The 27532-nt window shown below is 36.2% G+C and overlaps 1 protein-coding gene across 1 annotated transcript in view; it reads right to left on the bottom strand.

Moving 5' to 3' along the window:
• Nucleotides 1-27532, bottom strand: part of Naa15-16 (N-alpha-acetyltransferase 15/16) — a 261582-nt gene that overhangs the window by 182480 nt on the left and 51570 nt on the right. Inside the window, exons 10-12 of the mRNA XM_081738223.1 lie at nucleotides 23273-23425; nucleotides 16645-16773; nucleotides 10593-10806 (exon numbers count right to left, since the gene is read on the bottom strand). Of these exons, the coding sequence (XP_081594349.1) occupies nucleotides 10593-10806; nucleotides 16645-16773; nucleotides 23273-23425 (496 nt within the window). The remainder of the gene's footprint in view (nucleotides 1-10592; nucleotides 10807-16644; nucleotides 16774-23272; nucleotides 23426-27532) is intronic.

Raw genomic sequence — 27532 nt, 5'->3', positions numbered from 1 at the left:
CCGGCTAAGTTTCTCAATTCATTTTTCACCACCGTGGAACACGGTTCAAAATATTATGTTTGTACAAATCCGTCTTTCGAAAGTATAGCTATTAGCGCAGAATGGATTTGACATCATCATCGAAATTATGTTGTGCCAGCCACGAAGTTCTCCATTGGGCCAAAATAATCTGTAGGTGCCAGATCAGGACTGTGTGGAATGTGCGTTTGGAAGAAATATGGGAAACAAAGCAAACCAAAAAATTCAAATGGAATCGAGCGGAGTGAAATTGAAAGTAGTTCTGAGTAGGAAAAAAAAAAAAAAAACACTATTGAATGATTTAAAAAAAAAAACTTCATTCTGTTATCCTTATTTCCACTACTCTTTCCGGTTAGTGTCAATTTTTGATTTGATAATGGCCGTTTCCACTACTCTTTCCGGTTAGTGTCAATTTTTGATTTGATAATGGCCGATCTTTTAATCTATTTTTTTTATTATTCTTACGCCTTCACAATGCTCAAAACATCAGTAAAAATTCGACATTTACTATGATTTTTCGAATAAACACAGAATACAGAAGAGTACAGTGAATTAATTTACATTCTGTTTGATGCTTGCCAGCAGTATCCTAAGTTTACTTATACGGCTGCCTAAGCATGGAAATTTTATTTCGGTAATAATTCTCAACTGTATCTGTCTGTGTGACAACTATGACGAATTGTTTGTCTACATGTAATCCATGAAGTGACCAAGGGAAAAACTACTAGTCAAAATACACCTTGATATGACAATACAATAGAGCTTTAGAAACACTTAAGAAAATGAGTTGGTAACGTATGTGCCCATTCTCTACCTTGTGTTTTTATTTAACTTATGATCTCAGTCTAACCAAATATAAGGTCAGCAAATTTACTGATCACATAAACAAAAACGTAGCAGCTCTCTCCAAAATAACTGCGCAAACACTGAATTAGCAAGTCGTTTCAAATGATGGTAAAGTCCTTAGCTTCGTTTCCGTTCTTGTTGCTACAGCCTGCAATCTATTCTAATATATAAAAATGTATTTCTCCTCTATTTGTTGCTTCCGCCACGAAGCAATAAACAAAATTAAACAGTAATACAATAATACATGTACTAGATTGCAGTGACTGCTGGGAACAAAAAATCTTGATTATAGGCATTTTATTAGATAATAACGATAATCTACGGATATAAATTGAATAAAGAGTTGAGAAAACGACAAAATGCTTTGTGTGGAGTATTGTACTGTATGGGTCAGAAACACGGACATTACGCAAAAATGCTGAAAAACGACTGGAAGCTTTCGAAATGTGGGTGTTGAGAAGAATGCAGAGAATTAGCTGGGTCGAGCCGAAAACGAAAGAGAGGATGTTATAAATGGTGGGGAAGAAAAGAACAATTTTAGATATTATTAAGAAGAGGAATAGAAGGTTGAGACATTAACTACGAAGGAATTGTATCATGGAAGACGTGCTAGAGGCTATGGTGGCAAGAAAGAGAGGGAGGGGCGAAGGAGACTACAATTAATGAACGATATCAAAACAGAAAAATCGTACGTGAAGACGACGAAGTGGTTAGCGGAAGACCGTAGAGTATGGGAGCCTTTTAGTTGCGGCAAGTAACCTGCCAATACTGGCAGAATACCTATGATGATATGTAAATAGAAATTAAGAGTGATTTTGTTTGTGATCGGATCACAGAAAAACGACTGTACCATCTGAAATGGATTTTTCCACATAGTATCTATAACTGGTTTTTATCACGTCACTTTGATTAAAATGCACCTCCTAAGAGAGAAAGAGGGGACTGAGCATTTATGTCAAACATTCAGTATCTCACGAGTCCTGGAGATATGACCCAGCGTTTTAGAAAATTACGCTTCTAAGAAGGAGCAAAGAGGGCATTTCCACACATTTTTATTCTATACTCTCAAATCGACATTGGTTGTCACATCAACACGGGAAAATAGCTGAACCGTATGACAAACGGGCATTTCAGCTAGTCAGATAAATAATTCTATTATTGTCTTCAACCACTGTATATGAATATCTTAGTTTATCTTACGTGTTTTACACTAAAGCAAGTTCTAGTCCATTTATTTGTAGCAAGTTGTAACTCAACCAAAGGTTAAAAAAAAATGTGTATGTGCGAAAGTAACAAGGAATACTCAATAAAATGACAAAGCTTACTACCTTTGCATCCGTGATCCGTTGATATTTCGACTCGCTCTGGAGTTATATTCGCTACTATTTTTAGCTTTTGTAATTTGGAGCTCCATCATCATTGTTGTCTGCTTATGTCAGTCCTGTGAAGAAAATAAAACTCGAATTCCGGACTTCACTGGATTTCTTTACTCTTAGAGAATAAGGTTACAGAAACCCAGTGAAGTCCGGGAATTCGGATTCATTTTCTTCACAAGACTGACATAAGCAGACAACAATGATGTAGGAGATCCAACCTGCAAAAGATAACAAATGGTTACGAACATACCTCCAGAGCGAGTTGAAGTATCAACAAACTAAAGAGGAAGATCACGGATGCAAAGGAAAGGTTTGTGCTTTTATTAATTTAAGATGCGCCCATGGCATTTATCAGTAAAGGAATACTCACGTCTAATATTTTTCAGTGATCCTGTTTCCTTAAGTTTTCTCCGAAAAGAACTTCAACAATGTATTTATATGTAATTAGGTTCTAGGCGAATAATTGGTGTTGAAGGTTCCACCGCGAGCCATCATTCACAAGAAAATTCCCGTACGACACAAGGCAAGTTGACTATTATGTATTGGCATTCAAGTATTTGGGGAACAAATGTACTTTGAATGCGTTATGAACTATCACTAAAGGCAATAGCAGAAACTCCTAGTATTGAGTAGTAATGGTAAAAATAGGTAGTGTTTCCACAATTTTCGTTTCTTATAAATTAATTACGTGTGGTTACAAGCTATCACGAAAATATTATTCCCCGTCAAGTTTACATAATTTATTAACAGTAAACAAATATTGGTAGCTGAAGCCCAAGAATAACTGCAGTACTGGATAAAATAAATATATATATTAAAAAAAAGTGTGTAGGGTTTCCCAAAATATGTTTATTGTTAAGAGATAATCTTGTATTTTACTTGCATTCCATTTAAATTACCTACAAAACAATGTCGTAGACGGAAAACTACCTACTTTGTTTTGGTATTATTCCACAAAAAGTTCTACATGTTTTGTTTGTTTCAAAATGCTATAAAACAAAGAGTAAAACCAAAGATCACATAGTATTCTTGATAAAAGTTTTCCCCCCTTATTTTTCAAGTTTTGCGTCCATGTTAGGCATTGAGGCCACATGACTACATGGATATTAAGTAGTTAGGTGTCATATACAAAAACATACGTATCATACAGCGAATCGAAACCGGATCTCACATACCAGAAGACGGGAAAAACGTACATCTAGTCACGTAAAAGCACTCCCTAAATCTTGAGAAGTATTGCGAAATACAGCAATAAAATCTTCTTAGACTATGTTTGCAGCTAAAAAATATTAACTACGTAACAGAAATATAATGTGATCATGACTTACTATATTTGTGCAAATATAGGCCGCACTTTTTTCCTAAATTTTGGCTTAAAAATCATGGTGCGGCCTATAATCGAGATTTTTTCCCCTCAGATCATAAATCAGTCAGGTCACAAGACCTCCCAATATCTAAAACATATTCTGTTGGTGTTGAGTCGCCCTTAGTTATGCGGGAGTTGAAGAAGGGGAGTTAGAGATGCAACTCTAAGTATTGTCTAATTGAACTTTCTCGTAAATTTAGTAGTGCGGCCTATATTCGTTTTATATATATATATATAATCTCGTGTCAAAAGTTCAGGTATCTCCTATATTCGCGCAAATACGGTACTTAATCTGTAAACATTATGACCAAAGATATTATTCTGTTTCTTAAGGCTCTTCCCTAGTTCACTTTCAATTTTTTCTATTATTTTCGTGAATAACTTAGACAATGAAGAATATCAAAAATGCACAAAGTGAGCCAGATAGTATTTATAAAACGAACTTGTATTATATGAATTCTGAACTACGAATATGAACTAATTATTATACGACCTAATTGTTTTCAAGACCTTCCGTATAATATATGAGTGTGGATATCCAGCAATTATGACGTCATAAACTGCGTAACCGAATTTCTGATCCATGAGAAAAGGTTGGAAACGGTTATTAGTTTATTTAATAGCATTTGGTAGATACTACCTGGCTTGCTTTATAGATTTTTGATATTCTTCATTGTCTAAGTTGTTCATTAAAGGTTTAGAATGATTTGCTCTCCAAATTTTAATTTTGCCTTTTGTTCTAGTTAGCTTAGGAACGATTGCGCGAACTTTAGTCTGAAATTGATAAGCTGTGGTGTCTCCACTTTTGTAGGCCTTCCCTTGCTCCTTGGCCTCGTGCATTGCCGTGAGGTTCTGAGTGTTTACCTCATTGTAGTTTTGCATTGGTTGAAAAGTGTGTACACGATGGAAAGGTTACCAAATTGTAAGAAAACTTGTTTTAGAATAGAGACTGAGGGTAGTGCAATAATCGATTCTGACAAATTTATGTTACAATGTTTTTTTACATAACGATGGTATAGCATTCTACGAAGTATAGTGCGGAAATAAGTTTTCCCTTTCTTTTGTGTGTACTGGGTGAATTTAATATTATCATATAATAGGTACATTTGGCGAGTAACAGTTTTTTTTTTTTTTTTTTTTCTTTCTTTCAATGTGTTGATCGCGTAATAGTTGAGGAAAGATCTACAGAAAAAGCGTGTTGTCCATAATAGAATGGCAGTATGCTGCAATCCTGGTCAAATACGGAGGTGTACGAAGTAGTGCTGTATGAATAGCATGCAGAGCATAATGTCTACAAATCTGCACATGACTCGTGTATGTTTCTGGTCTCCATGTCAAATTAGTGCAAATGATAAAGTCGTAGTCTAGGCAGTTTTCCAGCGGAGGACCAAAAGGTCGTGGTCGAGGGGACAGACTCCACATTCATAAGCGCGAAGAACGCTGAGCGGATGAATGAACTTATTCAGGATGCTGACTGTTAATTAAACTGCCTGCAAGCTTAGTATTTTATGTGCACAAGCATAATTATCATTCATAAAACCAAAAACCCACCACTTGCCTCTTTATCAGGGTCCATGAATATTATCTTTTTACAGAATCTGCCGCATTAATAGAAAGGCGGACAAAAATTTCTTAGTCAAATTGTCACAGGAAACGATAATTTTGTCCATAACTACACACCCAATATTTGCATGATCCAAATCAGCAACCATATAGTAGAAACATTCCAGTTCACCATTCCGCAAAAGGTGCAAGATAGTTCCATTGGCGAGTTAAATGCTCCTCGTCGTCTTCTGGAACATGAGAGGTATTCCTCCGGTGAAGATAATTGAAAAAGGAATTGTCAATGCACAGCAGTACTGTGAAACCCTTACGTGTTTAAAGGCTGAAATCAAGCGAAAATGATCTGACATGCTCACATCACATGTCATGTCATTCTCGACGACATAACCCTAGACCTCATACACTGAGAACTATGGAACATGTACATAATTTTGGGTGGTAATGCAGTGAACATTCCCCTTGCAGTCCGAATTTTGCACCCAATAACTTTCACCTATTCGCTGCCTTGAAAAACTGGTCAGTCGGAAAGAATTTTTCAAGTACCGTAAAGGTGAAAACTTCCGCCCTCCAACTCTTCCATATGTAGGATACATCTTTTACAAACAGGTGTTCTTCTATATAGTGTAGCAGTATGACAAGTCAACGGTGACTACAGACAAAAGAGGAGTAACTGTTTTTAATACAGTAATGTTTTTAATAAAAACATAGTATTTTTTTGTTGATGAAATTATTTTCATTTTTAACTGGGAGAATAAATTCAACCTCATTATTTCAACAGTTAAGATTGCTGCAAAATAAGATCTAAGGTGTTCTTACCTGACTTTGCATTTGCTGGATAACTTCACAGTTTATTCACTTTGTTAAACTTACAATCTATTTTTTTCGACAATACACACAGCGGAACTCCAAACATTCTCCTTATGTCATCAGCCACTTACCTTCTTGTTACTTGTTCTGTCCCAAACTATTACCGGTAAAGGCAGAGAACCTTCTTTGGGCGACGATTGCTCACTACGACCGATTATAACCAGTACGGATTAATACTCCACTATGACACGATTTCAGAATCCTTTCACAGTAATTATTCTCCAGACAAGCGCCAACTGATTATCAGAGAACTATTTTATCATTTATTTAAAAAGACATTTTACCTTAACATCCCTGTATTAAATTATAACACATACAGTTTCACGGTTTCTCTTAAGCCTTCTTCGATATTCTGCTAATCTTATGACAGATTAAAGTATTTTCCACACTGGAAAATTTCATAATTAAAAAAATGAAAACCTATATTATTCCACACTTCCAATTTATTTAAGACGTAAATATTGAAACGTAGCCCCGCGTAAGTGTCTCGGGTCGACAAAGTATTAACAGCTTTTTCAAGCCAGCCATTCTGAGTGTGGTTTCTTCCAATTTCCTCATTTACACCAGGCAAATGTCGGAGTGGTACCTAACATAACGGTCCCAGGCCGATTCTCTCCTTCCCCATTCCTTTCTTCCTCCCCAATTCCCCGGGTAATGTGATCGCTGAGGGACGTCATCCCTCATACAAAACAGACTAACATGGCCATAGGTGCTGAAAAACACGGAGACAGTTATTAATCCTAATCCTAAAAATACTGAAACGTTCCTCTTGAAAAACTATTACTAGATTTAAAAAAAAAAATAATGGACTAAAGTATGCTCAAATTATATATATAAAAAACTAAATTGTAGGAAGTCAGTCTGAACACACAATAACTGGTACGAGCAGCCTTCAAACTGGTGAGTTATAATTTAATACAAGAATGTTATGGTAACATGTCTTTCTCTTTTTAAACATAAAATTTGAATCCTACAGCATACATCACTAAATTTTCTATTTTATCCCCTTTGAGGTGGCAATTTCACTACAGATCAATTGAGATACTCGTTTTGTTACGACAATCATCTTTGGGATGGGTATGCGAAAAAAAAAAAAAATAGAAAACTAAACACACATTGAACTTTTCGTAAGTAAATGCAAAATTCGGTCAGTTTATTTATTTATTTATTATTTTTTTAAAAATATTCCGGATTTCTTCATTGAAATAGTAACAAAAATGAATATACGTGAACATACGGGAAATCTTCGGTTCCAATTCAATTTATATGAACAATTTAACAATATTATATAAACACATCAATATATTCCATTAACAACCAAACGGCCAAGATGCACCAATGCACAGGTTAGTGTAATGAACTTCCACAACCTTTAACGAAAATTTTATGCATTTTCCGTTAACTTAATTTTTAATTTGGTCCGTTAACTTGAAATTTTAGTAACGCCAAATGTAATTCTCTACAGAATTCAAAAAGTCAAATGTTCTGCTGTTAACGAATGAATATTATGTAAATTTAACCTCAAATCAGAACCAATTTGAAAACATATACGCTTAAAACGAATTCTAAGTTTTTACGTCCCACGGTTATGCCGGTTAGGCTAAAGGAGACGGTGATGATGAGAGATGAGTGAAATGGTGGAATGAAGAAAGTGGGAGGAAACGGGAGAACCACGAGAAAACCCACGAGCACGGTGTTTGTCCACCACAAAGTTCACTTGGCGGGGGCTGGGATCGAACCCGGGACCCCAAGCACCAGAGGTACGCTTAAAACGAGTTCCGGCCAACAGCCTTAAATTGTCACTTACACGTCTGGAGGATGCCCGAGCTAAAATTGAAGAAGAGCAAAAAAGGAAATATTCAACTTGCAGATTCCTTAAATGTTGACCCATTACCTGATAACACAGTATCCCTCTATCAAACAACTTTCCGAAATCAGTATTTTTTACAAACATAAACGTAATGGATAAAATACTTTTACTTGCCAACAATATTTAATTTTTTCTCGTACTTCATTCATTGTTACTGTATTTAAACAATATTCTGTTATTAATTACTAGATTTCATGTTAACAATTTATCGAATTTGTAACACTGATATAATGCCTTCTTCATAATTATTACTCTAACATAATGTTCATGAATACAACTGAAGTTTCAGTGTGTGAAGTTCAGTTCAGTGTGATGAACTATCGTAATGAGTTTTAATTTTAGGACCATCAAAAACTTTTCTGTTAATTATTTTGTAATATGCATGTATAGGGTGGTCCAAATAATGTCTAGCACCCCTGTAATAGTGTTGGCAATGACATAATCTTGTACATTATGTAGCAGCAGTGTTTTTACAAGGAATCCTCTCTTTGTATTTCAGATGGCTGACACGAGCTCCTACTGTTTAGGAGAGAGGCTAATTGCAAATACATTCAGGTACGAGCGTGAATTCTAACAAGAGCATATAGAATGTTAAGAGAATGGTTTGTTCTACAACTCCAGAGGTTGAACGTCAATCTGAATGATCGCTGGTTTCAACCAAATGGTAGTCCCCTCCCCGCCGCTATGCCATCATTGTCAAGGAATACCTGAATGAGATTTCTCAGGATAGATGGTTAGGATGAAGAGCATAATTTTTCAGCGTCGCTCTATTGGCCTCTACTTGTAAGAAATCCAGACCTCATGTCTTATGTTTACTTCTGCTGGGTAATATCGAGGATGGTGTTTCACAAGAGCAATGCCAGACAACCCACACCAGAAGGACACTATTACGGCAATCTTTGCAACTATCATCTCGGCAACGCTTCGTAAAATAGCATACAGAGCATGGTACCACACCATTTTGTACCACGCAAATGATGTTCGTACACATCTTCATGACTAGTGCTAGTGAATGACAGTGATAGTGATAACCTAAATCCAGTATGTGTGTCTTGATAACATTCTATTGTTCTTACACCCTTTCGTACGAGGATGACATGACATTTAGAATAACTTGGGCATATATTCTTTCAAAAAGTGTCAGTATGGAATACAGAATTCTGTTAATTAGTTTCCTTATCACTTAATCACTTACAGGAAGAAGAGCTTGACCTAATATATTCACAAGACTGAGTTTGTACAGTTCAAATTATTTGAATACCTTTTTCGAACAACTGTAATTTACTAAAACTTTACCAATATATTAATATTATAAAACACCCAATGTTTTGAGTGTAAGAACACTTTAGTAATCTGAAGAGTCATATTTTTTCCTCTAACTTCAAATGTCTTCTGTCGCAATGGTTTTACGAAAAAATCTTGGAGAAGTTAAAATATTTTAATAATCTAATGTTCTGTCTCTTTAAGCCAATTTTCTTTAAATACGTAAATCTTATATCTCTCAAAAAATCTACTCAAATCCTGAATGTTGCTGGTTGCTAGGTTTAAATAACTGTAAATTATTTTTGAGAGCATACCCAAAACATTCACTAGTTAAACATTCTGGTTATCAAAAGACATCCAAATTTTGAATAAGGTATTGAAACGAAGAGATGTAACTAGTATGAACTATTATTAACGTCCTCCACTGTCACTAGATTGATTAAGGTTTGTAATAGGGAGTCAGCAGAACGGATATTTGTCCGTCACGAAAAGGCCAAAGGACCCCACAGTAAATTTTTTTAAAAAAATCTTTAAAAAATGTGTAACTTCAATATTCATTATGACCTACCATATACTGGTGCAAGATACATATCGCAAGTGTACACGTCACACTGGTTTGACAACACTGTGATTTAAAACTGCACAGAGTTGTGGTTTAACTGGCTCGCCCATATTCCGTCGTTAATATTGCAATACGTCGTATGTCAAAGAACAATCATTTCCAGATTTCTCATAACTCTGTGATCAAAATTGCTGCAGTAGCTCCCTAAAAGAAGTCGTATGTATCGAACGAATAGAAAGAGTGATTTTCACACTGGAAATACAATGTCAAGGAATTTCCTTTACAGCAATGTGTTATCTTTCATATCCTGAAAACTTACTATATTTGATATACAATCTATTGTTGTATTATACCATGGTACAGGAGTTCACGATATACGCAGAGACAACTGTCCATAAACTTCCACTTACAATAAAGAATGTAGCCCCTTATAATGATCAGATAATGAAAAGAGGACACAGTTATTGATTGGAACAATGACGGCGGTGTTATTAAGAACGAATTGCACCTTCACTTTTTACATCAAATTTGACACTGTTTAACGATTAACTGGCGTAAATCTGCTAACGGAGTATACTGTTTCCAATGAGACGCAACAAAACAGTGGCTTACAGCATGTAGTTGTTTCAACCGGTACGACGTGTCCAGTGGTTTTATTTCATGAAAACTCTAAAATGATCAATATATTCTGGATAATTAATTGCGGCAGTTTTACAAACCACATTCGCATTGATTTATTTATTTTTCTTTCTTCTTTCTTTTCTAAAAACGATCCTTTTCCGATTACTGTCAGATTTACTAAACATTTTGGTATCTTCACTGATGCATCTTTGACCACATAAGAAACATGTCTCCACCTACCTGTATTCAGTTCCTGTTCTGCAGTCTCATCTTTAAGAGGCTTGTCGTATAGCCTAAGATACACTTCGATCGCACAATTTGCAGCCTTAAAGTAGAAAGGATGTGCCCGCAATACATCCTCAAGCCTGAGTAGTCCTACGTACGACCTTAAAGTCATCTTTCTCATACAATATGTATGGAAATCGAACTGGTCTTCTATAATTTCTGAGAAGTGCTGCAATAGTAAAAGAGTGCTTCGATTAATAATAAAAGATTACTATATATAATATGCAACATAATTTCCCAGCTTTTACTTCGAAAATAAAAACAAACTTTCAAATTTTATTTTCTCATGTTTCATGTAAGAGAACAAGTACTCTCTCATAAACCTTACCTTGTATCACGAATTTTTGTACTTCACTCAAGAGGTTTTAATGTTTTCTGGCATTTTTATCGATGGCATTTAAAAGCAGCTAAACTGGTTACACACTTATTCCTGTAAAACCATTCTGAGAGAAAAGTAGGTAACTTCACTTTTTAACACTAGAATAAAATTTGTTTCGTGAAAAAAGTGTGATGCACAGTTTATCGTATTGAAGTAATCTTAATTCTTTATCCTTCCTGTTAGGAATAATCATATATATATATGATTATCATATATATATCATATACAAATATATATATATATATACATAATACTTCAAAACATTCTTAATTGACTACAGTGATGTGTTAGTGCGGTTATGCAATCATAATCACGATAGAGAATGTCTAGTTGACTCGGAGTATGTTCAAAGTCAATTATTTTTACCGTGGGCAATCTTCTATAATATATTATTTTTTAAAAGGCAATAAATTAAATTGCAAATATATAGTTTTAAACAGTAAACTACAAACATGGACTTCGCTTTTCAGTTATTACCAGTGTAATACTTGACAAACTGGCTTCTTGAAAGCAAATTCTACGTTTTGATTATTTTTAAATACACTGACGGACTACTAAATTGCCGATCTTTCCCATTTCTATGTAAACTATGGACGAATTAACCACATTGCTTGACTGGCACAAATCTGAAGTTCTTTTAGCACTATAGCAAACTATACATTGTCCTAAACCATTTAGAGAGAAAAAAAATTAAATGACAAAGAACTTAAATACATTAAATATCACAGACAACATATACAAACAAAGATTATTCGGACAGTAATATACAGTACGAGTTGCAAGTGTTTCATAGTATAGTCCTGTAAGAATCACTAGTGTAAAAGAAACTAAACATGGTGCATTCTGGATGCTTCGAATCCGGGATAAAGTGTGAACCTTCGTAATATTTATATATGTAATCAAAAATATTTTTTTCTATTTTATGTGTACCTTTCTCTAACAAACTATGCCAAGCATTACCCAGAGGTCCCAATTCCCAAAAATGTGGCCAAAACTCGGAAACGCTCTTTACTCTGTAAAACTTAGGGCACACGGTTTTCTGAGATCACTGATTTCAAATTTGGCAATATTAATTGTTGGTATAAACAAAATGGGTATGAGATGAGTGATTTTGATTTTCATATTTAAAAAAAAAAAAAAATGGCAATCTTAAAAATAGTGGAATAAGAAAAAATATATTGAAGGTTTTTTCAAAGTAGCTGAGTTTGAATTTTAAACAAATTAATGACAATAATTTCAATAGTAATTTTCATTGGAAATTTCAATTAATTTTGAATCAAACAAACAGAAAACGGCAAAGTGTATCTAAAAATGAACTGTTTATATGGGGTCAACTCCCTATGACCAACCCTATGCCCTCCAGAGATCATTAAACTTCTGGTGTTGGTAGAACTGGTTCAAACTTGGCATACAAAAAATAGCTGTGTGTTTATTGGACTATGGCAAATGAGCATAGTCCACGTCAGTAGCGTAGCGTTTACTTTCGCAACGGGTAGACAGCACAGGCATACCCACAACAAGGGGGGGGGGGGGGGAGAGTCAACCAGGTTCCGACATCCTCAAAACTTCTTGAGTCAATATACTTTTATTCACTTTCTTAATAAAACTATACTTGTTTAGTAGAGAAATGATTGATGTAGCATGAAAATTTGATCTTACATATCATCTGTACTATTTCTCTTATAAAAACAATGTAGTTCCATATTTTTTTCTGAAAATATAGATGAAAGTACTTTACAATCACTTGTCTTGTCGAGTGCAAAATAGTATCCGTTCAATACTACATAAACATAGTGGCTTGGATTCCCCCAAACCATGGACCACTCCAGTTAGGAATTGTCTGCTGGGGCAGACCTTTTGGTCAGTCTCGAACCTGTAGAACGCTTTCTTGACAAATGTGGAGTTAGGCTATAGGTGGCATTTTATTTTTTGTTAAAAAAAATGAAGCAATGGCCCCCATGCTCCCATACTGTAGCTCCGCCCATGCTCTCCGCCTTCCCAACAAAAAAATTGGGTGCGTGCCTGGTATATATCATTTCTTCTTGAGTTCGAAACCAACATTAAGTTGTAAGGCCATGTCTCATACAACTTCGGTGTTGAAAAGGAATATAAAACTCCTGACCAAATTTTGCTACAAACTGATTTTTGAGAGGTTGCACTACTGTATATAACATATGGAGACTTAATTTTCATCAACAAAATCCCTAACAATTAAATCAAACAAGCATACCGATATTATTTCATTCTGAAGAATCTCAGTATATATATTGCATACGTTAAATTGGATTAATAATTTACTTCCTATGCATAATCTTACTTGCTTAGAATTTGTAAAGTGTGATCTCTGATTCAAAAAGTAAGCTCAGAAATTGGCTATTATTTAAACTTAATATTAATTTTCATACGACAGCTTAACATGCCATTTAATAACAAATGGTGCACTGGTGCAATAAATCTATATCTAATCATTTAGTTTGCACATAATACATAATTAACACACATATCCAAATTCACACAAAGTTAGCTAACGATTTTAAAAGCAACAACAGAACAGCAGACTATAAAATATCTTGCGCTCGCTTTTGCCTTTCGCAGTGTTAAAACACTCTGCTATTGCGATTAAACAAAAGCCGAAGCTAGATCATGGAAGATTTATATGAATTACAGGTATGGTATTCTTAAAACTTTCAGCAATTGTTCCGGTAGTTATTAATTTAGTTTTTTCTCTTCTATTCTTGAAATTTTCTTTGAAATATAATTGAATATCTAAAAAGAAGAGGAAAAAGTTTGTTGGATTTACAATAGTACAATTGCGCTGAGTGTGGTATCACTGCAGCTGAAACATGTCTCATCGCCAGGTTCTTTCAGCGAGCGAGAACCCCACACAGCCACATGCGCGCGCAACTTTCAAGTAGGAGCTCCACTGACTTCTTCAGCCGCATTGAGACAGATTTCTTGATGTCTCTCTGTGGCCTGTTTGACGGAGACAGAACTTTAATTCCCCAATTTTGAAAAATACAATTATTAACAAATTAGATTCTACCACTATTGCTATTAACCATGCTATCACAGACCATATTATTTCTATATTTTTCTACAACATGAAATGTATATTAATCTTATAATTAAGAAATTCTAAAACTATGTTCTTTCAATTTGAATGGGTAGACAGTGTCTCAGTGTCTCATAGCACTCTACGCCACTGGTCCACGTAACGGTGTGACTTCTGATGACCTCTGGAGGTCACAGGATTGGTCATAGGGAGTTGGTCCCATATAAACAATTAGCCAGAGGGTCCTCAGCTACAAAATATGCAAAAATCATCCAAATCAGAGAGACGAGGAAATGCAATGTTTTTTGTACGGTGTCCTTTACTTATTTTTACTCACTGACTTCATTTGAAAGAAATATTTAAAAAAATACAGACACAAGGAAATGGAGTGCAATTCAAAACCACGTTTCTTGCGTTCTGAGCACGATTCCAATGTGATGAATTGGACACTCAGGTTGAAATAGACAGCTAGGTATGTGCATGAAAATACGATTTCTGCGTTATCCACGCTTTTGGGGATCAGATACTTGGTCCAGTAATAATACAAATGGTAACAATATTTCTTAACTAGAACTAATCTGTTCATTGAAATTTAACTTGTAACAGTGAAATTCCATTATATATATATATATATATATATATATATATATATATATATAATAGTGCCTAATTCCTAAGCAAATACCAACCCTTGTATCTTTTAGTTCCAAATAAAGACAATATTAATTTCAATGCCTTAGCCGTTCTACAGAGGTTGTTCAGCCTACGTTTGGCCGATTTCGTTCCTTCCACCTCCCGGGCAGAATGGACTTACCCGACCTGTCTCATGGCGTCCTGCAGTGTTGTGCAGTGCCTTCCTGTGAACGGAGTTGTTTTTCCGCGCGGACGACAATAACGCACAAAACAGGACCACTGTTGTGAGTGTTGTGTTAAATTTGTTTCCAAATATGTGGGTTTCCGCTCTGTGACCAAAATGCCGCCCAAACTAAGCCGGTTTTGGGAAGGCTATGTTGCGGCTCTTTATCACGACCACTTTAGTGTTTCTGTCATCAGAAAACAGTGCAAGAAGAATGGTTGCAACATCAGTTTAAGTGGAATAAAAAAAAATTATTAAAAAGTACAAGGGCAACGAAGCTCCACCATTTGGATCACCAACGAAGTTGCCTAAAAAGCGGGAATGCACCAAGGCCACCTCCACCATGCAGAGGAAACTTCGCAAAATGGCAATGCAAGAAAATCCACTAACACAAAGGTGTATGGCTAATCGTCTTGACGTGTCTTTGGGGATTGTGAGCCGGACGTTACACCATCAACTCAAGCTGGAAGAAGTCATGAAACCTCGCGGCCATCTTCTAGCGGATGCCCACCAAAAGGTACGAAAGTGTAACGCCCGGAAGCTGTAGGAACGGCACCTGGCAAAACAAAGGTGGATGTACGTCGTAACGTTCGATGAAGCATGGATTTACCTTTCCGACTGCGGCAAACCGAGAGCTATCATGTACCGAGAGAAAGGCGCCAAGAACTTCAGAAGGTGGGTCCGTGTCTGTAAAGAATCCTTTCCAAAAGGGTTCATGGTCGTTACTGGCTATTGTTACCGAGGAAAACTGAAGATTCGTAGGGTGGAGAAGAACTGCAAAATAAATTCGTAATATTTTCAGGAGCAGATCATGCGGCCGATCTACGAGCATGAGATTCCAACAATGTACGGAAATGACGCCAATCTGGTGCGCATTCACATGGACAAGGCCTCATCACATACCTCACGATCGTCCCTTGCATTCTATAGGAAGATGGAGGAGGCAAGTGGTATACGGGTGATACCTTTCAATGAGGTACCTGTTAAATCTCCAGATGCAAGTCCTATAGACTACTGTGGGTTTGGATTGCTGACGCGGGCTTTGGGAAAACGGCGTGTGACAACTGTGGAAGGACTTTGGAAAGCTGTGCAAAGAGAATGGGACAAGATTCCCCTCCCAGTTCTTCAGAGAAGCCTATTACAGTGGAAATTACGATGTCGGGCTATTGTTAGGAACCAAAGGAAACACATCGAGCACTTACGGACCTGGCGGTATGGATTCTTCTAAATTTTTAGTTAAGTCGAAATGGGCCAAATGTAGACTAACCAACCTCTGTAGAATATCGCTTCTCGTGAAATCAACGAAATCAAGCATTGGCGGATATGGTCAAAGGGAACAAGTGACTATTCCTAATCATCAGATGGTGTTGGTATTGCGGTATCCATTCAATGTCGTGAGGAAGCTTGGCGAGCCACTTGAAACAAAGAAATAGCGAACTCCAGTTCAGAGATCCAGCATTAACTACAAGTGATCTGATGTGCTTACCATACATCAACCACAAAGGCATGAGTACCACAAGCAGGCTGATAGTCCCTGGTTTCCTACGTGCTGTTGCGCCAGAAGTTTAGTTTATAGTGAAAAGAAATTTCGAACCTTCAATTTTTACGAATGGAAAATGTTAACTTTCCGTATCAGTTCACCATACTGTAAGCTTAAGTTGACTATAAAGGAAGTCAAAGATGAATAAAATAAAAGCAACACAAAAACTTTGTAACTTACTCTATCCACTTCATGGCACTTTTTTAATGAGTCTCCCCATTTTTCTAGCCTTTGGAAAGCCAAGGCACATTCTGTCTGAAACCACATACATTGCATTTCATTTAGATTTTCCATGGCAGATACACCTTCCTATTTAGAGAAAGAAGAAAAAAGTTAAAATTAGTATCTAACATAAAATATTTTACATGCACAAAATATTGCACACAAATATAATCAAAAGTAAATGAAAACTGATACATTCGTCTTAGAAATATAGACTCCATTTAACTTCGCCTTACATTGATTCCAAAAACAAACTAGTAGGCTGATGAAGGACTTCCGAACTGGGGCTGAATTCAATTATTTACCTTTGATCGATATTAAAGCGAATCAATAAGAATTATTGATGAGATTTAGAGAAAACGCACGTCATGTGTAATATATTTATACTGTTACATAAAAGAACAGAAGTCATTTACTCATTAACACCTAGTCCACACTACTATAGACAGACACGTGAAAATTGAACAGAATACTCCTTTTGTTAAGGGGGAACGGTGGCTCAGTGGTAGAACACTTACCTGTGGTGAGCGGCGTCCCTGGTTTCATCCCCGCTTAAATAAGTTTGTGGTGGACAACATCGTGTCCGTGTGTTTTCTCGAAGTACTCTCGTTTCCTTCAACATTTAATTCCACCAATTATTCCATCATCATTCACTTGCTTTAATCATCGTCTCCCTTAGCCTAAAGACATAATCGTGGGACGTTAAATTGAAATATTTATTTTTTCCTTTTATTACGAAAGCAAAGGATGAGAAAGGATTTTTTAATTAAACATATAGGGTGTTTCAAAACAACACTGACGTTTGGGAGTATTCTGAGCTATCCAAAAACACATTTTTCGAAATCCAAAGGTACTCACGCAACATTTTTTATAGAGGGGGTTTGGCTACGGGCATTTAATTTGAAGTACTCACCAACTACCTCTCTTAAAATTGTTGCGGAAGGCCCGCAGGATTCTAAAACTTGGATATTTGGATAGGGCACATACTAATGAAAATGAAAAATGAAATGAAATCTTTGAGGTTTACGTCCCACGATTATGCCGGTTAGACTAAAGGAGACGGTGATGATGAGTAATGAATGAAATGGTGGAATGAAGAAAGTGGGAGGAAACGGGAGAACCCCGAGAAAACCCACGCACACGGTGTTTGTCCACCACAAAGTTCAGCTGGCGGGGGCTGAGATCGAACCCGGGACCCCTAGCACCAGAGGTGAACGCTCTACCACTGAGCCACCGCGGCCCCACTAATGAAAATGAAATCTCTGAGTTTTACGTCCCATGGTTATGCCGGTTAGGTTAAAGGAGATGATGATGATGAGTAATGAATGAAATGGTGGAATGAAGAAAGTGGGAGTAAATGGAAGAACCCCGAGGAAACCCACGCACACGGCGTTTGTCCACCACAAAGTTCACTTGGCGGGAGCTGGGATCGAACCCGGGACCCCAAGCACCAGAGGTGAACGATCTACCACTGAGCCACCGCGGCCCCCAAGGGCACATACTAGTTCCTATGTGAAGTCTTGACCCGACTACGGTAGGTCCCATAATTTTTTAGCTATGGACCTTTAAAGCTCATTTTTTCATGTTTTCGGCAGCCTAGAACTCCGAAAGGAAGCATTTGTGCATCCAGGTTGGTCTATACTTTTCGTCTTATCTTGGTGTCAGGAATCACCTCCCAAACGTTGTCGGTGTTGTTTTGAAACACCCTGTATAATATACCAAGAATAATTCAAGTTTTTTCCCCCAAGAATTGAGTATCTCGTGAATTCCTGAAGTTATCAATTCATATCAATTCATTAAAACTAACTAAACGTGTTTCAGATTTTCAAGAATTTCGCTCTTAAGCGGAAAAGGGGGCAATTTCTGTAATACTGAAATTTCCCTTTCTTTATATAGGGAGAGGCCAATGTGAGGATTCATTTACACTGAAGGTATGAAATTCAGAATGTAAATTAACTAAAATTAACGGAATAAGTGTGAGGATGTACATGTGATATTACAAAATTTAAAAGGTTTCTAGATGATCTTGTGTTTTAAGATTGCAAGAAAGTCCTCTTCGAAAATGAATAAATCAGGAAATGAAACCAGCTGGAAGAAAGTTGCTTACCAAGGGTCAATAAAGAGCTGGATTGATATACTGTATGAAAATTAATAATTTTCGGATTCAAGCTTAATGTTTGTTATTTAATTACAAATATGTATCCTACAGCGTCCATTAGCAAGTAAAGGTATGAAGTTTCAGAGTATTCGGTAATTCCAAACCTGAGTGAGAAAAGGGGGCAATTTCATATATATATATATATATATATATATATATATATATATATATATATATATATATATATATATATTATAATTATTATTATTATTATTATTATTATTATTATTATTATTATTAACAAAAGTCAACATGTTTCTAATATAAGTCGAAAGCTCAGAATTTCACATGAAATAAAGGCGTTGCTTCTTTTTTACTTTCGAGAGACGTAAGGAGAGAAAAAAAGTTTGGTGATCGTGAAAAAAAAAAAAAAATAGAATTCGGTATTAAAATGGACTTATACGTTTCATAGCCCGTAGATACCGAAGAAGTGAGTTTTCGACATCTGGTCGTCCAATTGTCCTCATGTATATTCCATTTAGTAGGCTATATTGTTTACCAAATTTTAAACGTAAGGTTTTTGTGTGATCCAGTTTTTTTTTCCTACCCCTTAACGTAAGGGAACTTTACTTAAGGTAAAAATAAAAAATACTTTTTTTTCTCAGAAACAGCCCCATAATATGGTATAAGTGATTTCTTTGAGAAAAACCGAGGAGGGGTGATTTATTCTTGGGGTGAGTTTTCTTTCGAACAATTCTCTCAAAATCAATACAGATGGTTCAGTTTATCTTATAAATAAATATTTCATTAACAACATAATATGACATAACTCATTTGCCCTGAAAAAATGTACGAGTAGTGGTTTATTTTGGGGAGTGAGGTCCCCCCCCCCCCAAAGAACAACTCCAGCTATTTTCTTCATATTTTATGAACAACTTGACAATACAGTATAACTCATTTGTGCTGAAAAATGTGCGAGGGTTAATATATTCTTGTGCATGAGTTTCTTTTTGGATGATTTTCTCAAAAACGACTCAGGTAATTTTTTTCACACTTCATAAATAAATATTTTATTAGTAACGTGACAATATGGTGCTTTAAAAAATCTATAAGAGGTAATTTATTCGTGGAGGTGAGTTTTTTGGACAATTTTCTCTGTAACGAATCATGTTATTTTGTTCATATTTAATAAATAAATATTTAACTAATAACTCTATAATATTTTGTAATTTCTAACGAAAAAAAATAACAAGAGGTTATTACTAGGGGCAGAAGTTTTTCGCAAGTTGAGAAATCGTGGAAGTTTTCCGACAAAAAGTAGTTGGTTTTTCAACGAACTACGTCAGATTGAGTAAGGAAATAGGTATTTTGAAGTCGCGATAAAATGCGAATTTTTTAAAACTTCAATTTCAGTTGTTAAAACACAAAAATAAAAAGTACAATTTTCCAAGCAATGTTTTCTTTTGGCAACTGGCAACACTGATTACTACTAACCTCCGTTTCAAGTTCATAACTGATAGTTGTGGAATGTAGAACATTCAGCATCGTGTTAAAACAGCAGAAATCCTCACTTGGGTGATTTTGTGGAACACGTATGCAAAAAGAGTTTATAATTTTATAAATGGTGAATAAAAATGGGACGGTACAAGATCGCGCAACTGAATTTCCCAGTAAAGGAATGCACGTAAGTGATATCTAAACGTTAATATGTAAATTTTGTAATTCACACATTGAATGGAAAAAGAAAGATACTGTACGAAAACACATGAAGTCAACAGAAACATAAACGTCACAGAGACGTCACAGAGTTAAATATGGACCAAGCACTACCAAGCGACAAATTACATTGGAAGGTTTTGCAAATGTGCAGATGAAGGCAAAAGTAGAAAAGATTGAGTTCATAAATGACACTATCGAGATGTTGCTGAAGTGCAATATACGCGTAGATCGCTTGCAAGCGCAGATTTATTTTGTTTCTGAAAATAGCAAGTTCTTGGTGGATCTCATTACTTTTACCGAGACAGAAAGTAAGCCATGTACCCAACTTTTGCATGCTCGTCTAGAATAGCTGACGTCTCGTTTTAAGTTAATCGCAAATGAGTAGTTTGGTTTTCGCACAGATACTTACGAAGTTATCAAAGAATAATAAGAAGAAAATGCCGATATTGTTTAAAAGATACGGGGGAAAGTTTCTTTTAAAGTCACAAACCTCGAGGAAAGAAAAGCAGAAATTGAATGAAATGTACGAAAGCCTTGAAAAATTATTTGACCCATCATTTGTTGGGTGCCTCTCAAATCCTGATATAAAGTCTTTGTGCAAGCTTTTTGTTCACATACCAGGATTTTCAAAGGTAACTGCAATGTATGAACCTTTATATGCTGATTTCCGTAAAAGTTTGAATGAAGTTGTGGTGCAGAGTCAAGATGGCAATATCGGTGCGATGGATATTTTACTTGCATAGAGAATCAAAGGGGAGGAAAATTTAAATTTCAATAACTTGTGCCTGTCTGCAATATGGCTTCCAACAACTAATAGGTATTGTGAAAGGCTTTTTTCGAAATACAGTTTGGTAATCAATGATAGAAGGATACAAATGAAAGAAGAAAATGTGGAAACGTGCAACATGCTGCACTTTTCGTCAGAGTAATAATTTGCAGACAAGATATACAAGAAAATACTGCGTTAATTTACTGTATGTATGTTTTTCCCCTTTTTGCATGCGTATGTGTTTTTAGTGTATAGCTAATACATTGTATGGTGTTTTGTGATGGCAATCCTGAAGATACTGTGCTAGTGTGTTTTAAGTTTTTGGACTTGTAAGAGAAGAAAGAAGTAATTTGTTAGTAAATACATAAAAAATAACTTCATTGTCCGTAGTAGTATTACTTATATTGGGCTTATATTAGAGTTTGAATAATAGAGCTTGTAAAATAATTTACTTAGCGACCAAATGAGAAATTTTATATCTCAAAATGCGACAAAATACACAATTTTTAATTTTAAATGCGAAATGTTTAATATCAAACTGCGAAAAACCCCTACCTTTAGTTATTACTCTTGGGGATGAGTTTCTCTTCAGTCTGGGGATGAGAGACTCTACTTTCTCAAAAATGATACGGGCGATTTTGGTCATATTTCATTAATAAATATTTCCTTATTACTCTTATCCCTGTGAGGCTAAGGGAGACAAATAATTACGGCAAGTGAATAATGCTGGAAGACCTGGTGTAATGAGAATGGGGGAAGAAACGGGAGTACCCCCCACGAACATGATTTTGTCCACCACAAACTTACTTGGCAAAGGATCGAAAGTTTCACTCTGAGATTAGTGCACTGAGTAAAGGCAGTAATATTTCTATCTGGGCATTAAGCAAAACTATCGTATTTGCTCGCGTTATTTGCGTATCCTAGTTTTTAAATGATTATTTTGAACTTCATGTATCCTCTACGTATATTTTGTAACTTATTTACAATTCGATTACTATCTATAGGATTGGTAGTCGCTTTGCCAAGGTCAGTTCTCTCATTCTATGGTATAGTTCATTTACCAGTACCTCCACTACCTGCTTCACAACGAATCATTGATGCCGTTACTTCAATACTAATGTTTGTTCCTGTGAATAAGTGGCTGTGATGATAATAAATGTTTCAGTTGATTGTAATGTGTTAACATTTTAGATAGAAAAGGAAAAGAAGAATTATACAGTGTCTCACAAACTGAAAGTAATAAGCTACGTACTGTTCAGCACCAACGTACAAAAAGAACTCGGAATTCTAGAATCCAACGTTTGTTTATTGAGAGAAACAAAAAAGATGTGAATGGAAGAATACTGATACTAACACAGAATGCTACATCTGTATGCTCATGTATCTATATACTTTGAATTCATTATGATCGTCATCACTTTAAGTATTGATAACTCGAGATTAGTCCTATATTACAAAATCATAATAAAATAGTAACAAACTTACTGTATTTTCAATTACCGTATACTAGAATAAAATCAACATCAAGACTTCTATTTAAAAATTCGAAATTTTACGTACCTAGAGGGAAATTAAGAATAGATTTCTGGGCTTTAGGTATCTATGGCTATGTTAGCCCGTCACGTATAAGAAATGACGTCCCTCGATGATCACACTATCCGGGGAATTGGGAGAAAGGAAGCCGCCTGAGACCGTTATGTTAGGTATCGTTCAGGCATCTGCCTGTATGAATGAGGGAAACACAGGAAAACTTTACTCAAGATACTACCCTGAAAAATTTTTACTTTTTCGATCGGATGTACCCAGCGGGAATCTAACCCGAAACCGCTCGCACCGGGCAACTTTACGTATCTCGATTTCTCAGGGCCAAATACATTTTAAAAAGTGTACAAATTACGTGGGCGAGAACAATACTAATCCCGAAAAGTTAATATATCCAATTAATTATACATTTTTTATACAAACACTAAAGCGAAGAAATATATCGTTCACTCACTCACCCTAGTAAATTTGGAACACGTTTCCTCAGCCTCTTTGACCATGTTGGCTCGGAGCATGTATTTGGCACATTTTGAATTTATGTACCTATCCGCTGTGTCTAAGCCTTGTGCTTCATCCATCCATTTATAGGCCTCTATTACATCACCTGCATGCTAAGGAAAAAGAAAAGGTAAGAAGAGGTTATTCATTACAATAATAATTAATGCATACTACCTTGTCGTAATCATGACTTAGCTTAACTTTATACTCCGAATTTTTTATAGAATGTTTTATTTTTAAATTTCATGAACTCAACAGTACTTAGCTTGCTCTTCTGTATTTTCTTACGAATTAGTTAAAAAATCACAATAATCGTTGTATTTTTGCTAACAGCTACCAGCATTGTCAAGATACGGATTTCTTAAAAGAAATAGTATAATGGGAATTAATTACATACAAAACATTTCCAATATAATTAATTCGGACTCCATATAACTTATTCCCATAATTCAGGAAGTTATGTTTGGTAGTAACGAAGTTGAGTTATTTTTCTACAGATAGAAATTTAGTTTATCAATGGAAAAATATATTCCGTAATAGGCACTACCAAGAATGGTGACAAGCATTCGTTTAAACATATACGAATTAGTTATAATACGGTCCATAAGTAGTTCAAAATTAGCAATGAATTATTAGCATTATTAAATATACGCATACCATTATTTCATTAAGTAATTTTATTCCCATATATCGTATCCCTACAAAAACCTACCTTGACAGTGCTTACAGTTGTCAGCGACAATCTGACTTTGTTTCATTATAAAAACAAACAAACTGACTGACACTTCAACCGGCCTCCATTAACTATCCATTGCTAAACTTACAAAAATCTTCATACAAGAAGCTTTCTGTAAGAAATTAAGATGGTATACAAGGTACTTTTACCCTTCATTAGCTCCAAAAGTGGACTTGCTGAACTTCGAGGAAGGTTGAGTATTTGTTAACTTTAATTCTTAAGAATTACATGAGGTACGATGGGGGTCTATAGATCTATCTCATTTTATTAGTACATAATTATATTATTGCCGAATATATACGCCAATGTTGTAGTTCTACTACTATTCATTCCTAGTAACGTGAAAAGAACTTGGAACTATCTAATTACGAAGAAGAAAAGTTATATTCCTTAGAGTGGGTTCGAAATTCTTTCCCCAAAGAGAATACTTGAGATCATATCGTCAGAATTTGATCTAAATGTAAAATGCATATGTGACTGAAATATGCTATATATTGTACTCAGTAGTTCAGACATAGACTAGTACATACTACACCAACTTAGCCTCCATTTGAAAACCAGTAGCTTTCTATACAGTGTAGCCCAAAAATAGATATACAGTCTAGTACTAATCGACTTATGTCATTTTACATAATTTACTTATTGTTATTTATGCAGGTTTAACTTAGGCTAGTTTTATTATTTGTATTTAATTTCTTATCAATTATACGCTAAAGTCGGAATAGACCGAAGCAAGTAACCTCATTATCTTAATAAACTATCATACTTAATACAGGGCTGTATACCTACTTTTGGACCACCCCGTATATATCATATAAGAAAATAAGAGAAATTAATCCAGTTCCATTTTCCTTACATCACATCCCTTATATGAGAGAACTCAATGAAAATTCAAAATAAGAAACTAATACTGTGTTTGAAATCGAACCTAGCTCTATCATGCACATTTTCATTCTGAATTTCCTCTATATATCAGTTACTGCAAGATATAGATCATTGCATTCCATGAGTTTGGTATTCATCTATAAACAAATAGTGTACTGCTAAAAAATCTCGCACTGAGTAATATATCCAACTGGATATGTCGAAATCAATCACTGGTGGTCTGATTGATCACATCAACCGTTCCAAGTGTTTAAAAATAGTTAAGACCACATTAAATAATCCTCACTGTAAAGTAGAGCGTGTTCTGCTCAGCTTACAGGCATCACTACTCACATCTGAGTAGCGAATGTACTTAAACCTCGCCACAACTCATTTCTTGTATCAGCAAAATTTGTACTGGTTAACTAACGGAATTTCATTTTGTTCAAGGATGTCAGAAACAGAATTAAAAGCAAAAATGGCTCTTCACTATCGAAATTAATAATGTCAAACTCATCATTTAACAGTGGAAGTTCCAGTTTCAGGATGTTTCAGAACTAATAGGGTTCTATTATTTCTATAGGTTGGTTCGATATGGTAGGAAAAAGAGTATACTGAAGAATATTTCGAAAAGAAAGACAGGAGAATGATTAGATACAGTATGAAACATGAAAAATCCCGCTATTAGATATGGAAAGAATGGTAAAAAGAAATATACCGACAAAAAGGTCAATAATGAAAAACAAAATACAACACAAGATACCTCTACACATACAAGATACAACACAATAATTACCTATAAGAAGAAAAAGCACAGGAAAATGGAAAGGGTGGCTCGGGATAGGGAAGTTGCGTCAAAATCAATCGAAAGGTTCCTGACTTAAGAAGAAGAAAAGGAGGTAGTGTTGCGTCAGCAAGGCCGGATTAGTTCTGAAACTTAGTGGAACTGGAACTTGTAACTTTTAAATAATGAGTGACACTATTCGATGTCACTACTAATTCAAAAGCATGTAACCGACTTTGCCTAGCTATTGACTGGCAGAACTGAATCTACTGGATACGTTCTGAAACATTCTTTACACGGAGGATGAACCATCTCAAACGAGCTTAGTTAATTATGGAAACCGAATGTGATTGGACGAATACATCTATCAAACGAGGAGCATCATCTTGTAACTGTAGTTCGGACTAGTCGCGTGTTCTTGTAATCCAGCTGTCTTGAATGCGAAAACATGGTGGAAATGGCTGGAGCCTGTATCGTATTCCTGAAATCCAGCTCTCTTAAATGTGAAAATATAGTGGTAATGGCTGGAGCCAGTAGCGTATTCCTGTAATCCAGCTCACTTGGATGTGAAAATGTGGTAATGGCTGGAGCCAGTAGTGTATTCCTGTAATCCAGCTCTCTTGGGTGCGAAAATATGGTGGTAATGGCTGGAGCCAGTAGCATATTCCTGTAATCCAGCTCTCTTGGATGTGAAAATGTGGTAATGGCTGGAGCCAGTAGCGTATTCCTGTAATCCAGCTGTCTTGGGTGCGAAAATATGGTGGTAATGGCTGGAACCAGTAGCGTATTCCTGTAATCCAGCTCTCCTGGAGGCAAAATATGATGGCAATGGCCTACACTGTGAGGCTTAATCCTGCATAATAGTCTGTGAACCCACATACTGCACCAGTTACAGGCGCTGGTTCTAGAAGATCCGGTTCCGGAACCGGTTTTTCGGATCCAGGTCTGGAACCGGTTCTGAAAACAACCGGTTCCGCTAGAACCGAAACTTTGTGACCATCCCTACGCTAAACCCGAGCTGCTGGCAAGCTGTGAACAGTATGCTAGATGAAATGGGGGAAGCAAGAGGCAGGCGTCCAGGCGGCGGCAGCTTGTCTCGTTTGACTAAATAAACTCGGTAACTGGCAAACTCATTTGGCTAAACACCCACTGGTGGACCAAAATTTTTTTCTGGGGGCACAAGCGGGTCTGGGCGGGGAAGCCACAAGCGCATGGTCCTCTTTGCATTATTTTTGAAGGTGAACTTAGTGCCTCCTTTACGGGTCTTTGGGGGCTTTCGGATCCAGGTCTGGAACCGGTTCCTAAGATCCGGTTCTGGAACCGGGTTTTCAGATCCAGGCCTGGAACCGGTTCCTAAGATCCGGTTCTGGAACCGGGTTTTCGGATCCAGGTCCGGAACCGGTTCCAGCACCGTTCTGAAAAGCGGATCTCCGAGAACCGGTTCCGCCGGAACCGGAACTTTGTGGCCATCCCTAATAATGGCTGGAGCCAGTAGCGTGTCCCTGTAATCCAGCTCTCTTGAATGCGAAAATATGGTGTTAATGGTTGGAGCAAGTAACGTATTCCTGTAATCCAGCTCACTTGGATGTGAAAATGTGGTAATGGCTGGAGCCAGTAGTGTATTCCTGTAATCCAGCTCTCTTGGGTGCGAAAATATGGTGGTAATGGCTGGAACCAGTAGCGTATTCCTGTAATCCAGCTCTCCTGGAGGCAAAATATGATGGCAATGGCCTACACTGTGAGGCTGAATCCTGCATAATAGTCTGTGAACCCACATACTGCTCCAGTTACAGGCGCTGGTCGTTGTTCGGAGCCCACATTAATAGTAATCCCAAC

This window comes from Thermobia domestica, chromosome 14, assembly GCF_964235325.1.
Source record: "Thermobia domestica chromosome 14, izTheDome1.hap1.1, whole genome shotgun sequence".
Taxonomy (NCBI): domain Eukaryota; kingdom Metazoa; phylum Arthropoda; class Insecta; order Zygentoma; family Lepismatidae; genus Thermobia; species Thermobia domestica.
Note: the sequence above shows the minus strand (reverse complement) of the source record. Positions and strands in the feature narration are given on the sequence as shown.